Source organism: Podarcis filfolensis (assembly GCF_964270895.1).
Source record: "Podarcis filfolensis genome assembly, chromosome: 10".
NCBI classification, from domain to species: domain Eukaryota; kingdom Metazoa; phylum Chordata; class Lepidosauria; order Squamata; family Lacertidae; genus Podarcis; species Podarcis filfolensis.
Genome location: NC_139612.1, coordinates 9,395,462 through 9,417,507, shown reverse-complemented (window position 1 = coordinate 9,417,507; position 22,046 = coordinate 9,395,462). Strand labels below are relative to the sequence as shown.

Genomic DNA, 22,046 nt, shown 5'->3' with positions numbered 1-22,046 from the left:
CAGCAAGATGGCTGAATGGTGTGGCCTTAGACCAGGCCCTGAAGCCAAGTTCAGAGAACCTCAGGGCATCCATCTGGGACAAAAATGGCTGATAATTTATTTCAGGGGAACCACAAGATTTGGTACTTCCAGAAGCCCCCCGTCTCACCTCCCAATGTCTTGAAAAGGCTGAGAAACACCAACTCCAACACAAGCAGAGAAAGAAAGAACTGTCTGTGTAGGCTGAAGGAAAACAGGCACATTTGGTAGCATCAAAGCATTTTTAGGGTTTATTTTATTTAAATAAAAATTATAATTTATACCAAGACCCCCCTCCCCTTCTTTTTTTTTCTTTAAACAAGTGTCTTTAAAAAATGTACAGGGCAATTTATTTTTTTAAGTTCAATTTCTCATACAGTACAAGTCTCCTCTTGAACAAAAGTTACACTGCTAATGAAATATTTACAACTTCAAAATATAGACTCAAACCTCAGACATAAAAATTATTTCACATCCATTCTATTTAATGATTAGTAGCAGAAATAAAAAAATATCTGCCAAAAATGTACATCGTTCATTATAAACTACCAAGTTTGTTTGATTTAAGGGTTTGTAAATGTTCCTATCTTTCCAGCGCTTCCTCACTCGGTCTGCAGAACTCATCGTGAATTGGTTTTTGCTGGATTTTTGTGCGACGTTGCTACATAATTCGTCCGAAGTCGAATCTCGCCTCGCAAAACTAACACATGTAATAAAACTTCCGTTTCTGGCAATTTTAGAAAGGGAAGATAAAATGTGATCAGCTTTCATCCGCCTTTATCTTGAAAAAGGTTCTCAAACTGGATCACTTCCAAAAAAAAGAGAGTAGAAGTTATCTAATTAAACACAAATATTCACCAATAAGCCACAGATAGAGTCAGAACAACACATATTGATACAGCAAATTTATGAAGAGTGGTTTTAAAAAAATGTTGCTGAAAAATAATACTTCACATTCAGTCGCCCTACTGAACCTAAATTCAGTTGGACTATGCCGCAAATCCCATGGAAGGAGATGAATTCAGACCAAACCTAAGAGTGGTTACATCAATACAGAATAGCCTGGCAAATGCTCAACATTTCAGGACATAGGAAATAAAAAGCAGTTAAGGTATTCAAGTCTGCCGAAGTTATTTTTAGGTTATTGTAACTAATGGCCTATCACACGACATAGCAGTTAAATTTGCAGTAGTTCTGTGTAATGCCAAGTTGGATTTTGCAAAAGTATATGCCTGTCTGCCCACCTTATCGCAGATTTGATCTGTAAATATCCAGTTCGTTTACTTGATAATGGAATGAACCCCCTTTGCATTTCAGTTTGCAAAATACATTACTACCATAGCATTTTATTTTTTAAAAAAGTTTGCATTGTTAAAAGTGCAGACTGTTTCGAACAAACCTGTATTAGTAGTATCACAGCAGAGAGGGGAAACTAAAATTTAAAAACTACGACATACTGGCATTTTATTTTCATTGTTCTATTCTGAAAAGGTAAGGGACTGATTGTGGCTTTAGCAATACATCACAGCCGGACAGGACTTCAAGAAACCACATTCCAGAACAATACTTCAGTCGGCCACAAGTGGGAGTGGTTCACCAGAACCAGTACTTTCATGATCAGAGTGAAGGTAAAAATTACATTTGAAAATGATACAAAAATAAGAAAAACAGCTCACTCTGTATAAAATATAATCTGTTTTTCAAAAAACGAGAACTTCATGAACACCTAAGGGATCTGCTTCTGTTGAAAAGACAACTCAATATTCTACGATTCTGATTTAATGCTTATTTTACCCATCTTTTTATCAACTTTTTTACCTGCTGAGCTGATGCTTGACAAAACCCTCACATAAAAGTCCAACTTGTGTTATGCCCACGTTCCTTCAACTGGTTTCAAAGGGTATACAACCTACTTGCTCAAAAAAAAGTATATAAATTGCCAATTGCCTTTTTTAAAAAAAGGAAGTCGCGTTGGGCCGAGAAACTTACAACATTGCTCTTGGTGAAACTGCAATACTGTGAATCTTGCATTGACATTTCGGATTCAGGACAGAACTAAACTTACAAGTCTGCTTAAGTCCCTTTGAGAAGAGGAGGAGTTTCGCAGTTGAAGAAAAGTGTGTTTTGCAATATCCTGCCACTGCTATTTTCCTTGCAAATTTATTCCTTCTAAAACAATGTGGAGAAAGCAGTTTTCTACCCTAACAAAGACTGAAGTCCACAGAAGTTCATTTTCCCGCGGTCAAGTGTACTGTTTAATAACCCGAGCCCCTATTGCCTTTTTAAAAATAAAAATGAATACAAGTTTTAGGATGGAGCAAGCGGAGGTGTATGTGCTTAATCCTTTCCCCAACTGAACTGCTTCGCCCTCTCCCTCCCACTGGGGTTCCAGTTGCGTTTTTGCCCTTTGCCGATGAAGGACTTGGGAGCTCACAGGGTAAGCAGCTGAGCAAATGATCATGAGAAGGAAAATGCGAGTGCAGAAAGGGTTAAAGATCCCAAATTACTTCTCTGCTTGCAATCTCCAATCCCCTGAAGCTGCTCGTTTAAAAGTAACAAAATTGGTCCACTGGTAATCCATTATATATATGCATTTGCACATAACATGGAGTTAGCGCTTGAAAAATCGGGAGTCCATTCCTAGTTCTTCTCGATTAAAGCCTTCCGCGTACAAAGTGTTATTGAATTAAAAAGCAGAGAGGAAGCCTGCAAGAGGCAAGAACGATCAGCAACGGAAAATAAATTGGCATGTTTGTGCATAAGGGGAAAAACACCCCCACACACACACTCCCAAACATACTACTAACTTGAGGAGAGGGGAAACCAAACATTCTGCTGTGTGAATTTGATGAGCAAACCTGCCCTCATAGAGTGAGCCTGGACTACAGGAAACCAATTTTCACAACTTAAAAAAACCACCTCATTAGAACAAACGTTTTAAAAGAAGAAAGTAGAAAATCAGTGAAACTGTAAAGGCAGCACAATGCCAATTTATTCTTGGTGGGGCAAGGGAAATGAAGTTCCTAAAAATGGAGATTTGTCACAAAAATGACAAGTTTTAATAAAAGGTGCTTTCTATTGAAAACAGTGGCTTCCTCTGGTTTATCTTATCAGGGGATGAAAGAGCAGGCCAACTTTCACTGTGAGACATTATTATTATTTCTCAGCACAACGGACTCCAAAAGATGGGAATTCTTTGATAAGGTACAGGGGTCTTAGCAAGAAAGTTTGCTCAGACATATAACTACAGGTATTCCATATGCTCGAATAATATTATTTATATTTATCAAAAGCTCTCCAGAATTCGTTTATCAGGGCTCCCAAAAACACGCAGTTAATACGTTTTGCAAAGTCAGGCTGCCATTCTGCACCGTTACGTGGCATTACTGAAATTGACAATAATTGGACTGTGCGCAGAACCCGTTGCAGAGATTGTACCATCACGCCCTGGGATTTCGGGGTAGTGCAAGCCAGCTTCTATGGCCTGCCCCTCGAGCTAGCTTTGCCAAGGATCTTCCTAAGCTTTTTAATGTCCGTAAAATAAACATTAAAAGTGCTTGATGTGCAAGGCTAACAGTGATGATAGCACTTTCGCCGTGTTTTTTATTTTTCTGTTTTTTACAAAAGCTTTTTTTAAAAACAAAGACATGGAAGGCGTATATAAAATACACTTGTGTGTAACGTAAGACATATGCATCAAAGAAAATTATTGCAGAACCGATGAAGGATGTTCCACCTTTTTATTCACTACCGAGTGAGTAAAATTAATAGAAGTCTCCCCAGGAGAACCCACGGTGATCTACTAGCTTTCGCTGGTGGATGCTGCAGAAGTTATCTTGATATACTGGTTGAAAATTGTCTCGAAAGCTTCGTCTCTGTGTACCATGGCACCAAACACCAAAGGCTTGAAGGGGGGAGGAAGAGAAAAGCAGAAGAGTCAGTAACAATAATGACTGAAATACAGAGATCCCAAGCGCATCGGTAAGAATTAACTGCGCAATCCTATACAGTGGTACCTCGGTTTTTGAACTGCTTAGTTCACGAGCAATTTGGAACCCAAACGCTGTAAAACCGAAAATAGGTGTTCCGGTTTTCGAATGTTTTTGGGAAGGCGAACGTGCTCCGTTTTTGCACCCCCCAGTGTTTCCTGTTGCGCTGCTAATTTGCGTCCCCTGTGTTTCCTGTTGCACTGCTAATTTATGTCCCCCTCCCATTGTAATTCAAGCCTTCCGTTTCTGATTGCAGTGTTCTAAGGTGATATTTGGAGCTGATGTTTGCTGCTTTTGTTTTTGATATTTATTTGCTATTTATTTTGCATTTTTTGTTTTGAGGCTTTTTCAGTTAATTTGTTTTTGTGACTGTGAGGATCCCAGTTCAGCTACTGATTGATTGATTGATTGATTGATTGACTGACTGATTGATTGTGCAACTTAGGAAATGGATAAAAAAAAACCCATCTAAACAATGACTATCATCAGTGCAGATAAGAAAAAAAAAATTTTAATTTTTATCATCTACAATACTGTTTTATTTTATTTTTTAGTATAGTACATTGATTATTGCTTACATTTTATAGATCAATGGTCTTGTTAGATAGTAAAATTCATGTTAAATTGCTGTTTTAGTGGTTGTTTTTAAAAGTCTGTAACAGATTAATCCGATTGGCTCTTGCAGCCAATTGGAAGCCATGGAAGCCCCGTTGGACGTTCGGCTTCCAAAAATAGTTTGTAAACCGGAACAGTCACTTCCGGGTTTGCGACATTCAGGAGCCAAAATGTTTGGGAACTAAGCTTCCAAGGTACGACTTCCAAGGTACAACTGTATTGTTATTATGCTATAAGAGAGAAATAACAGGGTGCGGCAAGGGGGAGAAATTAAAAAAACAAACTATCATGAAAATCAGGGTGGAAAGTCAACAAAATAAAAGAAACAATAGTATGCATTGGAGTGTATTTGTGTATTATTGTTTTTTGAAAATTTAATAAACTATAATTGGGGGGAAAGAAGAAGTCTCACTGAATTCAATGGGACTTATTCTCAGGTTACGTTCAAGTCATTCTTACCAAATGCCTTCACTAAATAAGTTTCTCATTATTAACTTTCCCAAATCACCATACTCTTTCCATTACTACTGACAAAGAACGTGACTCGCTATTCCCTTTCTGCTCTAAAACACTCGCTGTGGTGGATTTTTGTTAAGACAGCCCATGCAAGCTAAAAAAGGACCCGAAACGTTTTCGCTTTCCCTGAAGATAATGACTAAATTCCCTTTCGTTGCAAATTGCAGCACAGATGCTTGCAACAACTTAAAAAAAGGGTTTAGTAAAGGAATCCGCGTGGCTCAAGTTAAGTGCTCCAAAAACAGACAAGGTCATCACAGCATTAATATTTCAGCCGGCAGAATTGATGGTGCAATACACGTTAAGATCCTTTTATTTGCTTGCTCACTTTTTGCGTAGATGGCGTTGATACCGCAATCCCCATTCCGGATCCGGGAAGGACGGAAAGCACTTTGTACTGAAAAGAAGAGAGAAAAAGGAAATATTTAAATACTGAACCGGCGGAGGCAACGTGGGAAAGGCTCCAATCTGGCCAGGGCTGGAGACCTTCTCAGCTCGATAGCACAAAAGGGAGGGCATTAAAACAACAACATCATAATACTAGGAAAGGGGTGGACAACCCCTCTGCAGGCTTGAGGGCCACTGTCACTCCTGGACAGCCTCTCTATACCCTATACCTGGAGGTCTCAGGGAGGTTCACAGCAAGACCACAACATATAAAATCAAACCAAAGCAATAACCCAATAACAATCCCCCCCAAAAGAGCCACATTTTAAAATCGTATAGGATGTCAATCAGGTCAACAAAAGGCCTGGTTAAAAAGTTAAAAAGTTTTTGCCTGGCACCTAAAAGTGTATAATGAAGAACCCCCTTGGAAGAGAGGGAACATTCTTCTCTGAAGCCAACATGACATGGACAAGAATTGACCAAATATGGATAACTAGAGGACTGGCACCTAAGACTCGAAAAGTGGAAATTTGCCCAAAAACCTGCTCCGACCACAATGCGGTGAAGATGGAGATGAAACTAACACTAATCGGTTCCTTCAGATGGAGGATGAACGACACCTTATTTAGAGATCAAGAGGTCACTAAGAAGGCCCAAAAAATCCTGAGAGACTATTTTGAGATACATTTGAATACTACGGTTGAAAAAAAGAGTAATCTGGGACACAAGCAAAGCGGTTATGAGAGGGTTTCTGATTCAACAGAATGCACTAAAGAAGAGAATACAAAATGAGAAAAAAGATAAAATCTTGGAAAAAAATAAAAGGTGAGCATTCCACAGATGGGGAGCCACCGCATAGAAGGCCCTGTTCTCATGTTGCCACCCTCTAAACCTCTCTAGGAGGAGACATATGAAGGAGGGCCTCAGAAGATGATCTCAGGGTCCGCGTAGGTTCATATGGGAAGAGGCGATCCTTGAGGTATTGCGGTCCTGAGCCATTTAAGGCTTCATAGGTCAAAACCAGCACTTTGAATTGGGCCCGGAAGCTAATTGGTAGCCAGTGCAGTCGGACCAGGATCGGTGTAATATGCTCAAACTGTCTTGCTCCGGTGAGCAACCTGGCCGCTGAATTCGCCACCAGCTGAAGTTTCCGAACCGTCTTCAAAGGCAGCCCTACATATAACGCATTGCAGTAATCTAACCTTGAGGTTGCCAGAGCAGTAAGTGGAGCTAGGCATATGAAAGGTATCTTTTTGTGTGGTAGTTTCTTCACATTCACACATCCCTCCATCCAGACAAACAAGAAGCACTAATAAGAGTTCAGGGACACAGTGCAGCTAGGCCAAAACTCTCAAGGAGAGTCCAAAGCAGGGCTGGTGAGGCTTGGGTGGCCTGGGAAAGAGTCCCCAGAGCCAAATAGAGAGGCCTAGATGGCTGCATTTGGCTCTCAGGCCCAAAGTTCCCCATCACTGTACTAAAAGGTAAAACGTAAAGGACCCCATGGCAGTTAAGTCCAGTCAAAGGCGACTATGGGGTTGCAGCACACTCATCTTGCTTTCAGGCCAAGAGAGCCAACGTTTGTCCACAGACAGCTTTCTGGGTCATGTGGCCAGCATGACAAAACCGCTTCTGGCGCACAGAGGACCATGACGCAAGCCAGAACGCACGGAAACACCATTTACCTTCCCACCGCAATGATACCTATTTATCTACTTGTACTGGCATGCTTTCAAACTGCTAGGTGGGCAGGAGCTGGGACAGAGCAACGGGAGCTCACCCCGTTGCAGGGATTCGAACCGCCAGCCTTCTGATTGGCAAGCCCAAGAGGCTCAGTGGTTTAGACCACAGCACCACCCGCATACTTGGGTCCAGGGGTGCCAACTTGAATAAAACACTGCATAATCGATCACAAGACACTCATCATCTGAATGGCGATGCCCATCAACTTTGGGAGAGCTCTGCCCCCTCAAATATTTTATGGGGGTCCCTAGGGGATGGCTCCTAGGGTAGGATCTGCAATGGCCCAGAAATATGCTGGGAACGGTAGTCTCAGGTTAGTTAGCTCAGACAAGTATTTCAGAGTTGTTGCGCTAAAGGAACTCCACATGATCTGAAGGTTCCACAGATCATGACAAAGAAACACAACACAATGACCAGAAGTGGCTCTGTACAGATAATAGATCTAGGTGCCAATGTGATGTTCAAATGTTTTGCCCCAGAACACAAGAATACAAACTTCATCCGTATTATTTATTCAAAAAAATGTTAAACAGACATTATGGACCTACCTTTTGAATATCTGTAATATCTGTCAATTTTATAACTTTATTTCTTTTAGATGAACCAGATTTGGAACTTTCAAAGCACAAATAACTGGACAAAAGGAAAGGAAAACATTACATATTATATAGATGTTTGAGGACCAAAATGATTCAAAGCCTTGCCAACTAACTTCAATTTTTAGTTTAAATACAAACCGCTTTGCAAATCAACGAGGAATAATTAAATTGCCAGACAAATGAAAAGAAAACGAAAGAGCAGTTACACCAAATCGAACAACTAAGCTCTATATAGTTTTAGAGACTGTCATACACTGACATTACAACCAAAACATGTGCATACACAATGCTAGAAGCAGCACATATTAAATACCCTTCCATAAGGAATTTCACACAGATATATCGCTTCCATTCATCAGGAAAGATTCAAGTCTCAGGAATATCCTCTTCCTCACCACTAGGTGCTTTTAGTCTATTTTTTTTAAAAAAAGGATTGACATACCCCCAGAAATCAATTGGCCTGCCCTGAGTGTGACAATGTTTGGTATCACCAAAAACTTGAAGCTCTGTCTGTTTTGTGGAATATTGAAGATTACAGATGAGATAAAAGAACACCCCCTTTTGCAATAAGGGGATATTCCCACCCCTGTGAAGGCAAATAGCTACCCAGCACAAATTAAGGCTCAACTGACTACAGTTTGGGTGCTGCTTTTTTGCTTTGAAATGCTCTTTTTCCTAGCAAGAGTGACACCGTAAATAAGTTCTGGCTAAGGGGTGACTCCACTGAGAGCAAAAATAAGCTGTTTCTGTTCCAAATTAGAAGAGGCCTGGTTTGGGGCCAACGAGGCTCATGTGGTGGCCTTGGGAGGAGCCGGTGAGGGGGTTTCAACAAGTTTATGGGGTGAGAATATTGGGGCTCTATGGTGTGTACTTTAATCTATCATATGTATCCCTCGAGAGGGGCAGCCAGGAGCACACCTCGCTTGCCCTGGCATTAGCCAGCAGAGGAAAAAATCCCAGGGGAGGAGATAGGTTTAAGATTCCCAACTCTTCTACGGGTGCAATTTGCACAGAGCCCTTGGGATCGAGCCAGACATATAATATGTCCCTTTAATAATACTTCAGAATGGCGGTAACACTTCCTGGAGAGCTTTGTCTGTCTTCAGTGACATCGTCACGTAGCCTAACACCAACACACAGGTGTAACAAAGGAAGGCTTCTGGAGAAATTATTTCAGCTTCCCAGAATGCCCCCTTTCACGCCAATAATTTTTTCTTATAAGTTCATTTGGCTCAGCCCTCTGTCTTCTGATTCTGAAGTATATGAAAGTGTAGAATTCTGGGATCTGCCTAACATGTGCACATTTCTCCTCAGACTGCAGAAATGCAGCCACTACAGGCCATTTCACTTTGACCTGTCTTTTGAGAAAGGTAAGGAAAAGCTAAAGGAACCCTGGACAGTTAAGTCAAGTCAAAGGCAACTATGGGGTGCGGCGCTCATCTCTGCTTTCAGACCGAGGGAGCTGGCGTTTGTCCCCAGACAGCTTTCCAGGTCATGTGGCCAGCATGACTAAACCGCTTCTGGCACACAGAGGACCGTGACAAAAGCCAGAGCGCATAGAAGCGCCATTTAACTTCCCACCAGAGCAGTACCTATTTATCTACTTGAACTGGCATGCTTTCGAACTGCTAGGTTGAAAGGAGCTGGGACAGAGCAACGGGAGCTCACCTCGTTGCGGGGATTCAACCATTGACCTTCCGATCGACAAGCCCAAGAGGCTCAGTGGTTTAGACCACAGTGCCACCCGCACCCACCAGAAAGGTAAATTACCCTTGGACAGTGAAGTCCAGTCAAAGGTGACTATGGAGTTGCGGCGCTCATCTCGCTTTCAGGCCGAGGGAGTCGGCATTTCTCCACAGACAGCTTTCCAGGTCATGTGGCCAGCATGACTAAACCGCTTCTGGCGCGGTCGACCACGGCTGCGCGGATGTTACTGGCCCAGAGATGGAAAGAAGATAAAGTCCCAACCAGAGAAGAATGGCAGATTAAGTTGATGGATTATCCCCAAATGGCAAAAATGACCAGAAGAATCAGAAATCAGGAAGACCAAAGTTTTAATAAGGAATGGGGAAAATTTAGAACTTATCTTAAAAATCATTGCAAGCAGTTAAAATCGTTAGTAGGATTGGAATAACACTTGCCGTTTAACGGTGAATTTTGCACATAATGAAGATGTAAAAGATTTGGATTATTATAAAAGATGCAGGAGGAAATGATTAACAATAGGACCCACAAAGGGGAGGAGGGAAGTCCAAGAGATTCCTTGGAATCTTGTTTTTATTATGTATGTTGGAGATCTGATTGTAAAACTTTAATTTGAAAAACCAAACAAATATTATTATTATTTTAACCCGCTTCTGGCGCAACAGAACACCATGACGGAAGCCAGAGCGCACAGAAACGCTGTTTACCTTTTGAGAAAGAGCATCACTACACCCAGGATATTACACCTGTACTTGGGTGACTCTTTTCTGACCCATTAAATCCAATTCTCTTATTATTTCTCGAGGAGACTCCTAACATTTCATGAGTTGGTTCTACCTCATGTGAACAGTGAATGAATCCTGTTGCAACAAGTTCTGGCATTCTCATGAGGGGGAAAATCCACTGAGGGCTAGTTTGCACGCCCTGTATATTTTTCTTACATTTATTTACGGTGACACGTGTGAAATACCTTTAACCTTCTCCCTTGGTTTAATGGCACTTGCAAAAGGAGTTGCACTGTGTTTTTCCTTTTGAAATTTACAAAACTGCTGGTGCTCCCAGTTAGTCAATTTTTTCTCAGGCTGAAAACTCCGTTACAAATCACATAAAGACTTACTTTTCTGTGACGTAAAGCACTCCATTTCTAATGTAGTCTGTGGGCATCTTCCTGTCTCTGTTAATTAAGCAGCAGCGCCAGCCATTCTCACACACTGTCAAAAGAAAACAAACACATTATACTTTATGCAAGAAATTGAGGGGCCAAACCTTCACAGTGGCAGCCCAGGAAAAAGACATTTTCCCAAAAAAATAAAACGGGACAAAGACATGTTTTGTTCCATTATGGTGACAAATCTTTCTTTAAAAGCAACAAAGCCCACACACCAGAATTCCAGAATGCGTACCAAAACTTTTTCTAAACCCTGAAGTATTTGTTTCAAGAACTGGGTTAAGTTACTTCTCTCGCAGGATTATGAACCTTTCCTGCCCTCTCAAATTTGTGCTACCACAAAAGGCAAACCAAGCGGCAGGCATCAGGTTCGCTCAAAGAATCTTATGGATGTCAGATAAAAAATTAATTTGGCCTCTTGCTCACAGGACCTTACAGCAGATAACATTACAGGGCAGTTCATTTTCTCAGTATTGCCGCACTGTGCGCAATTCTTTTTTTAAAAATGCGCTTCTATTTACGGCCAACGCCCGTGTATTGCGTATGCGCCGCTACCTGACAAAGGACGTTCGTTTTCCGACAGATTAAATACTTCATAGAAGTTGCCTCTCTTGGTGGTGTGAAATCGGCTGCTGTCGTCGTCTCTGCTTACTCCCGTCGGGGCGCTGGAGCCCACGCAACTTCGCGACGTTGCCGTTTGAAGCTGCAAGGAAATAAAATCGGATTACCGTTAATGCACGGCAGATGCATAAAGCGCACAGGGGCGGCTTTGCGATTTTATGCAATCCTTATAAAAACAACAACACGCTGCCTTTATTCTTCAGTACGTGCATTTATGGAGGGGACGGGACCAAGGCTTGATACCCAACACAACTGCGTGTCTTGCCCACGTAGACCAGTGTTGTAAAAGGTCGGCAGTGGTGTTCATCAGTATGCGGATGATACCCAGCTCTACCTCTCTTTTAAATCGGAACCAGTGAAGGCGGTGAAGGTCCTGTGCGAGTGTCTGGAGGCGGTTGGAGGATGGATGGCGGCTAACAGATTGAGGTTGAATCCTGACAAGACAGAAGTACTGTTTTTGGGGGACAGGAGGCGGGCAGGTGTGGAGGATTCCCTGGTCCTGAATGGGGTAACTTTGCCCCTGAAGGACCAGGTGCGCAGCCTGGGAGTCATTTTGGACTCACAGCTGTCCATGGAGGCACAGGTCAAATCTGTGTCCAGGGCAGCTGTTTACCAGCTCCATCTGGTATGTAGGCTGAGACCCTATCTGCCTGCGGACTGTCTCGCCAGAGTGGTGCATCCTCTAGTTATCTCCCGCTTGGACTACTGCAATGCACTCTACGTGGGGCTACCTTTGAAGGTGACTCGGAAACTACAACTAATCCAGAATGCGGCAGCTAGACTGGTGACTGGGGGCGGCCGCCAAGACCATATAACACCGGTCTTGAAAGACCTACATTGGCTCCCAGTACGTTTCCGAGCACAATTCAAAGTGTTGGTGCTGACCTTTAAAGCCCTAAACGGCCTCGGTCCAGTATACCTGAAGGAGCGTCTCCACCCCCTTCGTTTTACCTGGACACTGAGGTCCAGCGCCGAGGGCCTTCTGGCGGTTCCCTCATTGCGAGAAGCAAAGCTACAGGGAACCAGGCAGAGGGCCTTCTCGGTAGTGGTGCCCGCCTGTGGAACGCCCTTCCAGCAGATGTCAAAGCGATAAACAACTACCTGACATTCAGAAGACATCTTAAGGCAGCCCTGTTCAGGGAAGTTTTTAACGTGTGATATTTTACTGTATTTTTGGTTTCTATGGAAGCCGCCCAGAGTGGCTGGGGAGGCCCAGCCAGATGGGCGGGGTATAAATAATAAATTATTATTATTATTATTATTATTATTATTATTATTATTATTATTCCACGTGAGCCAGAATTAGATCCAATCTAGCCATTCAGAATTATCAGGTGGTACAATAAAACTTTGGGATGCGGGTGATGCTGTGGGTTAAACCACAGAGCCTAGGACTTGCCAATCAGAAGGTCGGCGGTTCGAATCCCCGCAACGGGGTGAGCTACCATTGCTCGGTCCCTGCTCCTGCCAACCTAGCAGTTCGAAAGCACCCCTAAGTGCAAGTAGATAAATAGGTACCACTCCGGCGGGAAGGTAAACGGTGTTTCTGTGCGCCGCTCTGGTTCGCCAGTAGCGTCTTAGTCATGCTGGCCACATGACCGGGTAGCTGTACGCCAGCTCCCTCAGCCAATAAAACGGCCAACCTCAGAGTTGGTCACGACCGGACCTAATGGTCAGGGGTCCCTTTACCTTACCTTACCCTTACCTTACTCTTTACAATAAAACTGGACTATACCACTTCTTACTGCAGACATGTGAACTGCGTACAGTGGTACCTCGGTTTTCGAACGTAATCCATTCTGGATTTCAGAAACGTTTGAAAACTGAGGCGCAAAGGGTGGCCTGCAAATTCAATAGAGAAAACTGGGGGGGGGGGGACTCAGCGGGAGCTGTTCTACTTCCGAGGCGCGTTCAAAAGCGGAAGCATTTACTTCCGGGTTTTCGGCGATCGAAAACCGAGCTACCACTGTATTAGAAAGCTCCTGTACTGTCTGTGTGGAGCGTGTCCATATGTCACAACTCTTGAGAAATCTAGTGCATCGGGAAAAGAAACTCCAGTACAGCCCTCTCTTGCAGAAACTTTTTCTTTCTAAATGCAGAAAGGTCTTACGATGAGAGAAGAGTGAGAACATGCAGCGCCGCACGTTCAGTCAGAAACGGCGCCATTTCAGGTGGGCTCTATTGTATTTTGTAAAGGCTGGCTGCGATCCTAAGCGGCACATGCAAGCAAGGGGCTTTTCAGGCGTGCTTTTATTGTAAGCCACGCCGATAAAACGGGGCCGAACCGCAGGGTGTCATCGCAGTAAATGATAAAAAGATGTTCCCATGTGGTCTGCCGTCCTGGCCCTGGCAAGGAAAGAGATCTGCTCAGCTTTTAATAAAATAAAACGTGTAATGGACCCTCAGGCTGCTATCTCGATGTTCACTCGTATATTATGCCCTCAAACTCTAAGGAATGTGAAAGTTTTGTTTAACCATTGGCATCTTAAAAGCTGGCACAATAACTCCTAATTAAGTAAAATCTGCTTGAATGTTTCAGTTATGAACTTTAAATCTTGCTGATTTCTTTGCTGCGCAGGGCTCCTCTGAGAGAGAGGGGTGCGGGATAGACATTCAATTCATCAACATCATATGACCATCTCAACTTGTCTGGACTGCAATCTTTAACGCAAAGCTTTTTTAAAAAAGTTCCAGTAGAATTGCAACTGAGAAATGAGAATATGGTGAACGGGTCATTCCACGCCAAATCAAAAACCACCAAAAAAAAACCACCCTTCTTATTTTTAAAACATAACAAGTTCATGGTAGCCCATTCTAAAAAAAAAAAGTATTATACATGTGTTAGTTGAGGTTTGCGTGCTATGGCTTATTGAACCTACCAAGGTACAAAATGGCTAAAATTCACTTGGTCGAATGGTCGGTGACCCTTTTCTGTAGCACTCAATACAATTTTTGTACATTATTTTGAAAGAGAACAAAATTAGCTTTATTTTGATACCAAAATAAGCGCAATTGGTTCAAAAATAAGCGAAGCAGGTTTTCCCCCCTAAATTGACGCAGAAATTGCATTAGCTTAATTCACGCAAAAATTGAAAAATTTTAAAATGTCTCCTGTGCCCAATTTTGGACCAAAAAAATCTCTAAAAATTAATTTGAGGTTATCTCATAAAAAATTTTTGAAGAAAATCTGGGTTGTGAGAGCACAGTCGAGTATTAAAATCAGGTGATTTGGTATGGAATGACCCAAACACATTCCCCAACAACCATATTGGGGACAACTGGGCGTACCATTAGTCTACTACAATGTTGCTGTTGCTATTTATTTATTTATTGAGTGCCCTTCGCCCTAAGGTCCTAGGGCAAGTTAAAACGATTAAAACACCATCTCAAGAGCAGCCTAAAACAGGAGGCCATCACGGAAATAAGGTGGATCCTCAAAAACGTGCTTCTCACGATGCCAAATGTCGGGAGTAAACAAGTGTGTTTGGCTCCTTCCACATCGTCACAAAGCGTTTTCCAGAAGGTTCTGAATCCTTTCAAGCACTCCGACCCCTCATTATGGGCGCTGCGCACATGCACCCGCCGGACAACTGGAGCTCCAGACTTCCTGGCAGGACTTCCTGGCAGCGGTATTTTTCTAGAAAAAGGGGTGCCGGAACTCAACACGAACGCCGCCTCCCCTTGTTTTCTCAGAACGGCAATGGCGCCCACCTGAGAGGGGCCGGAACTGAGTTCCGGCGAGTTCCGCCTGAAAAAAGCCCTGTCCCTTGGATGCCAGCCAGAGGAGGAGTGGACGTGAACAAGCATGTGGCCCTTAATTCTTGCCTCCTGTTTTGGATTCTCTCGCTTGGATCCCCTGCTTGCTCAATGGCATGGTTTGTCCTCCCAAAATTGGAGGGCTAGCTCTGAAGCAAAAACCTATAATCGGTGCAATTCAGAATGCTGATGTTTCACGGTTCCAAATCCTGTACCTCAAGGACCACCTCTCCCCATATGAACCAACCTAGACCATGCGATCATCTTCTGAGGCCCTTTTTCATATGCCTCCTCCACAAGAAGTCCAAAGTGGCTACTCTTCTCATGGGCCTTTGGTTAATTAAACTATGGTCTTTTAAACTGGGTGGGGAGTACTGTTTTTGTTTGTGACTATGTGTGTAGAGAAGGGCAACCAAGGTGATCTAGGACAGGGTTCCCCAAACTTGGGTCTCCAGCTACTGTTGGACTACAAGTCCCATGATCCCTAGCTAGCAGGACCAGCGGTCAGGGAGGATGGGAGCTGTAGTTGGAAAACAGCTGGAGGCCCACGTTTGGGAAACCCTGATCTGGGGCCTGGAAACAAAGCCTTGTGAGGAACAGTTGAAGGGTCTGGGTACGTTTGGCCTGGAAAGGAAGAGTCTGAGAAGAGATAATGAGAGCCATCTTCAAATATCTCAAGGGCCGTCTCGAGCTTATCTTCTCCTGCTCCGAAGGGTAGGACTCAAACCAATAGCTTCAAGTTGCTAGAAAGGAGATTCTGAGTAAACTCCAGGAAGAACTTTCTGACAGGAAGAGCTGATCGCCAGTGGAACGGTCTCCCTCAGGAAGGTGTGGACTCTCCTTCCTTGGAGGTCACCTGCCATGGATGCTTTAGCTGAGATTGCTGCATTGCACGGGGTTGGACTAGATGATCATTGGGGTCCCTTCCAACTCTAAGATTCTATGTACTGTATTTTTCGCTCCATAAGACGCACCTGACCATAAGACGTACCTAGGTTTTTTTTGGGGGGGGGGAATGCAAGGAAAAAAATATTCTTTAAAGGGAGCGCTGAGCAGAGCCTGTATGCGTCCCTTGCAGGCCCCCAAGAGCCACACACACACTCCGCGTGGCTCGTGAAAGGGAGCGCGGCTCTTGGGGGCTTTGGCGGGAGATGGGGGAAAGGACAGAGCCGGGTGCTCTGTCCCTCCCCCCACCTCCCGCAAGAGCCGCACGCTCTTTAAAGGGAGCATGGCTCTTGGGGGGTTTTCCATTCGCTCCATAAGACACACACACATTTCCGCTTACTTTTTAGGAGGGGGAAAATGTGCCTTATAAAGCGAAATATACTGTATTTTTGTGTTTTGATATCGTATGAAAGGTGGCATAGAAATTTATATTATTATTATTATTATTATTATTATTATTATTATTATTATTATTGAGAGAGCCTTCGGGTGTAGGACAGGCTCTGCACTGAAGAGTGTCACTTCCAACTCCCTATAGCTCAGTGGTGGCTAAACTTGTACCTCCAGCTGTTTTTTGGACTACAACTCCCATCATCCCTAGCTAACAGGACCAGTGGTTAGGGATGATGGGAGTTGTAGTCCCAAAACAGCTGGAGGGCCAAGTTTGGCCACCACTGCTATAGCTGGAGATAGCATATCTGTCCCCAATCTCCCTCACATAATTCTGTCTGACTCTGAAGATCAGAACAGGATCCTTTCGCTAGACGGCATTTAGCAAGCACATCAAAATAACTCCTTCGACTAGATCTGGAAATATTATTGCACACAATTAATTCAAGATCATTCAGAAAGCAGGAGCCACACTTACTATGCATTTCCAAGAAACGACAAATTAAAACCAAGCCATTTAATATATGCAACACACACAAACATACAAAGTAACTGTTAACTAAATACACAAGCTTACACACGCACACACACACAAAAGGCATCAGCTCATCATGAACACAAATGATCCAATTGAAAGAAAGAAAGTGTTGCACGCTAAGATCCGTACCTTTTCATGCCCTGACAGCTAGCAGGAAAGGAAAAAACAAACAAACACAAATGTGACAGTGACAAAAGAAAAAAGCGAAATCTATTTAACTGTATAATATACAGAATAAAAAACATGAACTGAGTGAAGTTGCAAGGTTGTACATTCCAAAAGACTACACACAATGATTGCAATATTAAAGGAAAAAGGAAAAAAAAAATCACTCCAATGTATCAGTGGTTAGAGCATATATTTTCAATCCATTAAAATTAAATTAGCCCTTAACTAGACTTCCCATTCCTGGCTCTTAATCTGTTTAACAGTGGGTGTAACTTTTCACTTCATTTTGTTTATAATTTGGTATTAGCTGAGAAAGTACGGCAGAAGGTTAATTCGGTGTAATGTAGATAATGAGTTCTCCATAGATTCCTTTGATAGACCAAACAAAAGAATATATTTGTATGGGCAAAGCAGCTCAACTGAAGAAAAGCTGAACGTTCAGAAAAAGAGTGCAATACAGCCCCCTCGTGACTGGACCACGTAAAATTATGGGTGGGGGAAAAGCAGTTCAAGGCTCTGTCAGATCAAAAGTGTCGCTGGAATGTAGAACGTTTGCACCTTTGAGAAATTCAGGGAGAAGACTCTGAATAAAGTGCTGGGCACTCCAGATGCAGGAAAATGTTGAATTATTTAGGGTAGGGATGGAGAACTAGATCCAGCCATATTCCATGGGCCATTTTTACATGTGACGTCAGGTGATTCCAAGACAGGGCAGCTGTCTACCTGCTCCATCTGGTACTCAGGCTGAAGACCCTACCTGCCCACAGACTGTCTCGCCAGAGTGATGCATGCTCTAGTTATCTCCCGCTTGGACTACTGAAATGCGCTCTACATGGGACTACCTTTGAAGGTGACCCGGAAACTGCAACAAATCCAGAATGCAGCAGCTAGACTGGTGACTGGGAGCAGCTGCCGAGACCACATAACACCGGTCTTGAAAGACCTACATTGGCTCCCAGGACGTTTCCGAGCACAATTCAAAGTGTTGGTGTTGACCTTTAAAGCCCTAAACGGCCTGGGCTCAGTATGCCTGAAGGAGTGTCTCCACCCCCATCGTTCTGCCCGGACACTGAGGTCCAGCGCCGAGGGCCTTCTGGAAGTTTCCTCACTGAGAGAAGCGAAGTTATAGGGATCCAGGCAGAGGGCCTTCTCGGTGGTGGTGCCCACCCTGTGGAATGCCCTCCCATCAGATGTCAAGGAGATAAACAAATAGAAGACATCTGAAGGCAGCCCTGTTTAGGGAAGTTTTTAATGTTTGATGTTTAATTGGGCTTTTAATTCTATTGGGAGCTGCCCAGAGTGGCTGGGAAAACCCAGCCAGCTGGGCGGGGTATAAATAATAAATTATAATTACTATTCTCAAAGCTACACGGGAAGATTCTTTTTTGAATTCAAATTGAGATGCAAAGGAAGAACCCTGTTGCCTGTTACTGCAACAGAGCAGGCCACATTTTTCTCTTCTGCAATCTTAGCGCTGTGGCGCTTTTCGCACTAAGACTGGAGATAAGTGCCTGCCTGCTCTTAGACGGCAAGTGACAGCAGGCAGAGGTTTATCTCAAATCTCAGCGCTAAGATCAGGGACAAGAGAGCCTTTACCTCAGATCTTAGCACTTAGATGGGAAATGACTGCTCTCTGAGGTTCCCCACAGCTGCTATGTTTCAAAACAATAAAACCTGTAATCCCTGATTGGTAAAATTCTGACAGGGCTGCTGCTGTATCTCTTATTTTTTATCTGAATGTTTTGAATAGGCCCTTGAATCATCTGAGTCTCATAAGAGGAGACTTCAAAGTTCAGACAGTCAACGCATAATACTTTTAACTGGAGCCAGGCGACGTTTTAAATCATGTAATTGCCTTAATCGGGGTTTCGAAATTGTACTTAACCCTCCCTGGTATCTTTGAATGAAGGGCAGGCTGTAAATCTCAATAAAGGAATACACACTGCTAGAAACTGGGCTGTAGCCTTAGGGTGGAAGTCAAAAACAGTTGACCTGCCCCTGTTTCTTTACCATGGTCATATAATAATAATAATAATAATAATAATAATAATAATAATAATAATATATTAATTATAGCCCGGCCATCTGGCTGGGTTTCCCATTGGAGTTCTGACATGGCTACCTGTGTAATAATAATAATAATAATAATAATAATAATAATAATAATAAGAGTCTGCCATTAACCGTTAGTATGGCAATGGCTGTGGGCAAGATCAGAAATACTGAGTACAATTGCTAAGGACTTGATGGGGATTATATTTTCTGTTTTATATTGTCACGACTGAGTGAGACTGGGATCGCGACTACTATCCTATGCTGTGACTGCATTGAAGGGGGTTGGTCTAGATGACCCTTGGGGTTTAGAACGTCACCCATTAGTTTTGGAGCACCCAATATCTACATTCACGGGGCCTTCTGCTTTTTAAGGGGGAGAGTTGTCAACTATCAAATCCAACCGGTATTTGCATATTGGGTCCACAGCCTTAAAAGCCAGCCAGCCCCTCTATGTGCTCTAGTCACTGAAGTCAAATGGATACCGTTCGGTTACGTGAAAACAGAACAGAACAGAACAAAACAAAACATCAAACTCTATTTACCCGTCTTGATACTGTAGCATTAGCTCTCTCTTTGAGCTGGGGATCTGTGGGCAAGTTTAACCATATGATATAAGGGGTATCGTACTTTGCTCGTAGCCTCGGGCACCGCTTGAAGACAAAGTCGATAAGGAAAAATTTGATTCCTGCATAAAGTCCTATGTAATTGGAAAGACCAAGAAAGAAAGAAAGAAAGAAAGAAAGAAAGAAAGAAAGAAAGAAAGAAAGAAAGAAAGGTTATCAGTGAAATATCAGCTTAACCGGAATTGTGCTACCGATATAGTCACCGTACAACCAAAACGAAGATACAGTCATACCTCATGTTATGGTTGCTTCATGTTACGTTTCTTCAGGTTGCGGCGACCCAGAAGTACTGGAAAAGGTTACTTCTGGTTTTTGCCACTCGTGCATGCGCGGTGCGCTAAATTGCGCTTCGTTCATGCGCACAAGCACCAAATTGCACCACGCACCTGCGCAGTTGCGGGCTTTTCACGTTGCAAATGGGCCTCCGGAACGGATCCCATTCGCAACCAGAGGTACCGCTGTACTTCAACCCTTGAACAAAAGGCCAGAAACTATAGGGTCTGCAAGAGATGTGAGCCTAGAAATCCAAGTGGCCACACAACTGCAAAAGCAGAAGTTAAGGTTAATTCACAGTAAAGCAGCAGCAGAGGTGCAGCTATGGACCTCTTTATCTTGGCCATCTTGACAGCTGAAAAATAAGGTTTCCATGACCTATCTGGAAAGAATTAATGCAGGCCTGTTTGGGGTGGGTGGTTTTAAATTGTATTACTTACAATGTTATAACCCACCTTGGGTAGGCAAAAAACCCAAAACATAAAATGAAATTACCAGCTGCCCTCTAACACTTCAGGTCTGGACATTGCTGTGTACTGTATGCTAGCATTTTCTGTCCTGTATGGTTGTTTATATGGCCAGCTTAATGATTTTATGCTTTAATTTTATTTGTAAGCCATATTGAGAGGATGGTCCTAGAAGCATTTAAAAGAAATTATTCTCAGAAGGGATTACATTCATCTATGGGATGCGGGTGGCGCTGTGGTCTAAACCACTGAGCCTCTTGGGCTTGCCGATCGGAAGGTCAGCAGTTCGAATCCCTGCGATGGGGTGAGCTCCCATTGCTCTGCCCCAGCTGCTGCCAACCTAGCAGTTCGAAAGCACACCAGTGCAAGTAGATAAATAGGTACTGTTGCAGCAGGAAAGTAAACGGCGTTTCCGTGCGCTCTGGTTTCCCTCACGTTGCACCAGAAGCGGTTTAGTCATGCTGGCCACATGACCCGGAAAGCTGTCTATGGACAAACACTGGCTCCCTCAGCCTGAAAGCGAGATGAGCGCTGCAACCCCATAGTCGCCTTTGACTGGACGTAACCGTCCAGAGGTCCTTTACCTTACATCCATCTCCAAGCAAGTCTGGCACCACACATGTATTTTTTTTAAGCATGCCCAATTAATGGCTCATAATGGAAACTTGGTTCCTGGTCAAGATAGATGTGAGCTTCTAAGACCACAAAGAGCGGCAAGAAATCTGAAAAGTGTTACCCATTGAAAGGCCGATGATCCTGTACGGAATACAGCAGGATGCTATAAACGCCGCCCACAGAGCAATGTACAGCTTTTGCGTAACTTCAGGCTGCACCCACATAAACAAGCTGTGAAAGGGAAAAGGAACAGAGAAAGAAGTGAGGCATTGCGGCACTTTGTTCTCTCTTCCCCATTCAAATATGCTGAAAATAAATACATTTAAAACTCACTTTTTGATTTTTTCCAGTATGTCTGACATCTTGCCAAACAAATTCTGCAATCGAAAGAGGAAGGGAATGTCAGCTCAGAATATACTGCAGTGCAACTTAAGATAAAGTTCTGTTCTGGGTATAAAGCCATCGTTTTAAATTTTTAAAAAAAAAATCAATTCCATCTCATTGCAAAGATGGAAGAAAATCTTTATTCCAGTCACAAGTACGACACTCATAAAATCTTCACATTCCAGAAATTGCTGCTTGCTTGCCCTCCCCCCCCCCCCCCGTGCCTTGTATTTTAGGAACCATAAACTACAGATTGCCCAATGGGCAGAATTGCGAATCCTGTGTAAAAAGTTTGCTGTTTTGAGAACGTAGAAAACATCCCTTGAACACTGGAAATGACTGCAGGGAAAATGACCGCATTTACACTAACGCTGAACTCCCCCCCCCCTTTTATTTAGTGGTTGTTGGTTTTTGTGTTTGTGTTTCTTTTTTTTACAAAGTTTGTACATTTACCAAAATATCAGTCATACATTTG

The 22,046-nt window shown here is 43.1% G+C and overlaps 1 protein-coding gene across 10 annotated transcripts in view; it reads right to left on the bottom strand.

The window, feature by feature from the left end:
- Window positions 1-246: 246 nt before the first annotated feature.
- GRAMD4 (GRAM domain containing 4) overlaps window positions 247-22,046 on the bottom strand; it is a 113,637-nt gene continuing 91,837 nt past the window's right edge. For 5 of the 10 annotated variants that reach the window (XM_083575183.1, XM_083575178.1, XM_083575185.1 and 2 more), the window contains 9 exons: window positions 21,521-21,564; window positions 21,309-21,418; window positions 19,752-19,906; window positions 17,116-17,133; window positions 11,292-11,439; window positions 10,686-10,779; window positions 7,814-7,898; window positions 5,467-5,535; window positions 247-3,922 (listed from right to left, as the gene is read on the bottom strand). In XM_083575183.1, coding sequence (XP_083431309.1) covers window positions 3,821-3,922; window positions 5,467-5,535; window positions 7,814-7,898; window positions 10,686-10,779; window positions 11,292-11,439; window positions 17,116-17,133; window positions 19,752-19,906; window positions 21,309-21,418; window positions 21,521-21,564 — 825 coding nt within the window. In that variant the 3' untranslated portion in view covers window positions 247-3,820. The remainder of the gene's footprint in view (window positions 3,923-5,466; window positions 5,536-7,813; window positions 7,899-10,685; window positions 10,780-11,291; window positions 11,440-17,115; window positions 17,134-19,751; window positions 19,907-21,308; window positions 21,419-21,520; window positions 21,565-22,046) is intronic. The other 5 variants (XM_083575184.1, XM_083575180.1, XM_083575186.1 and 2 more) reach the window with 1 other exon arrangement.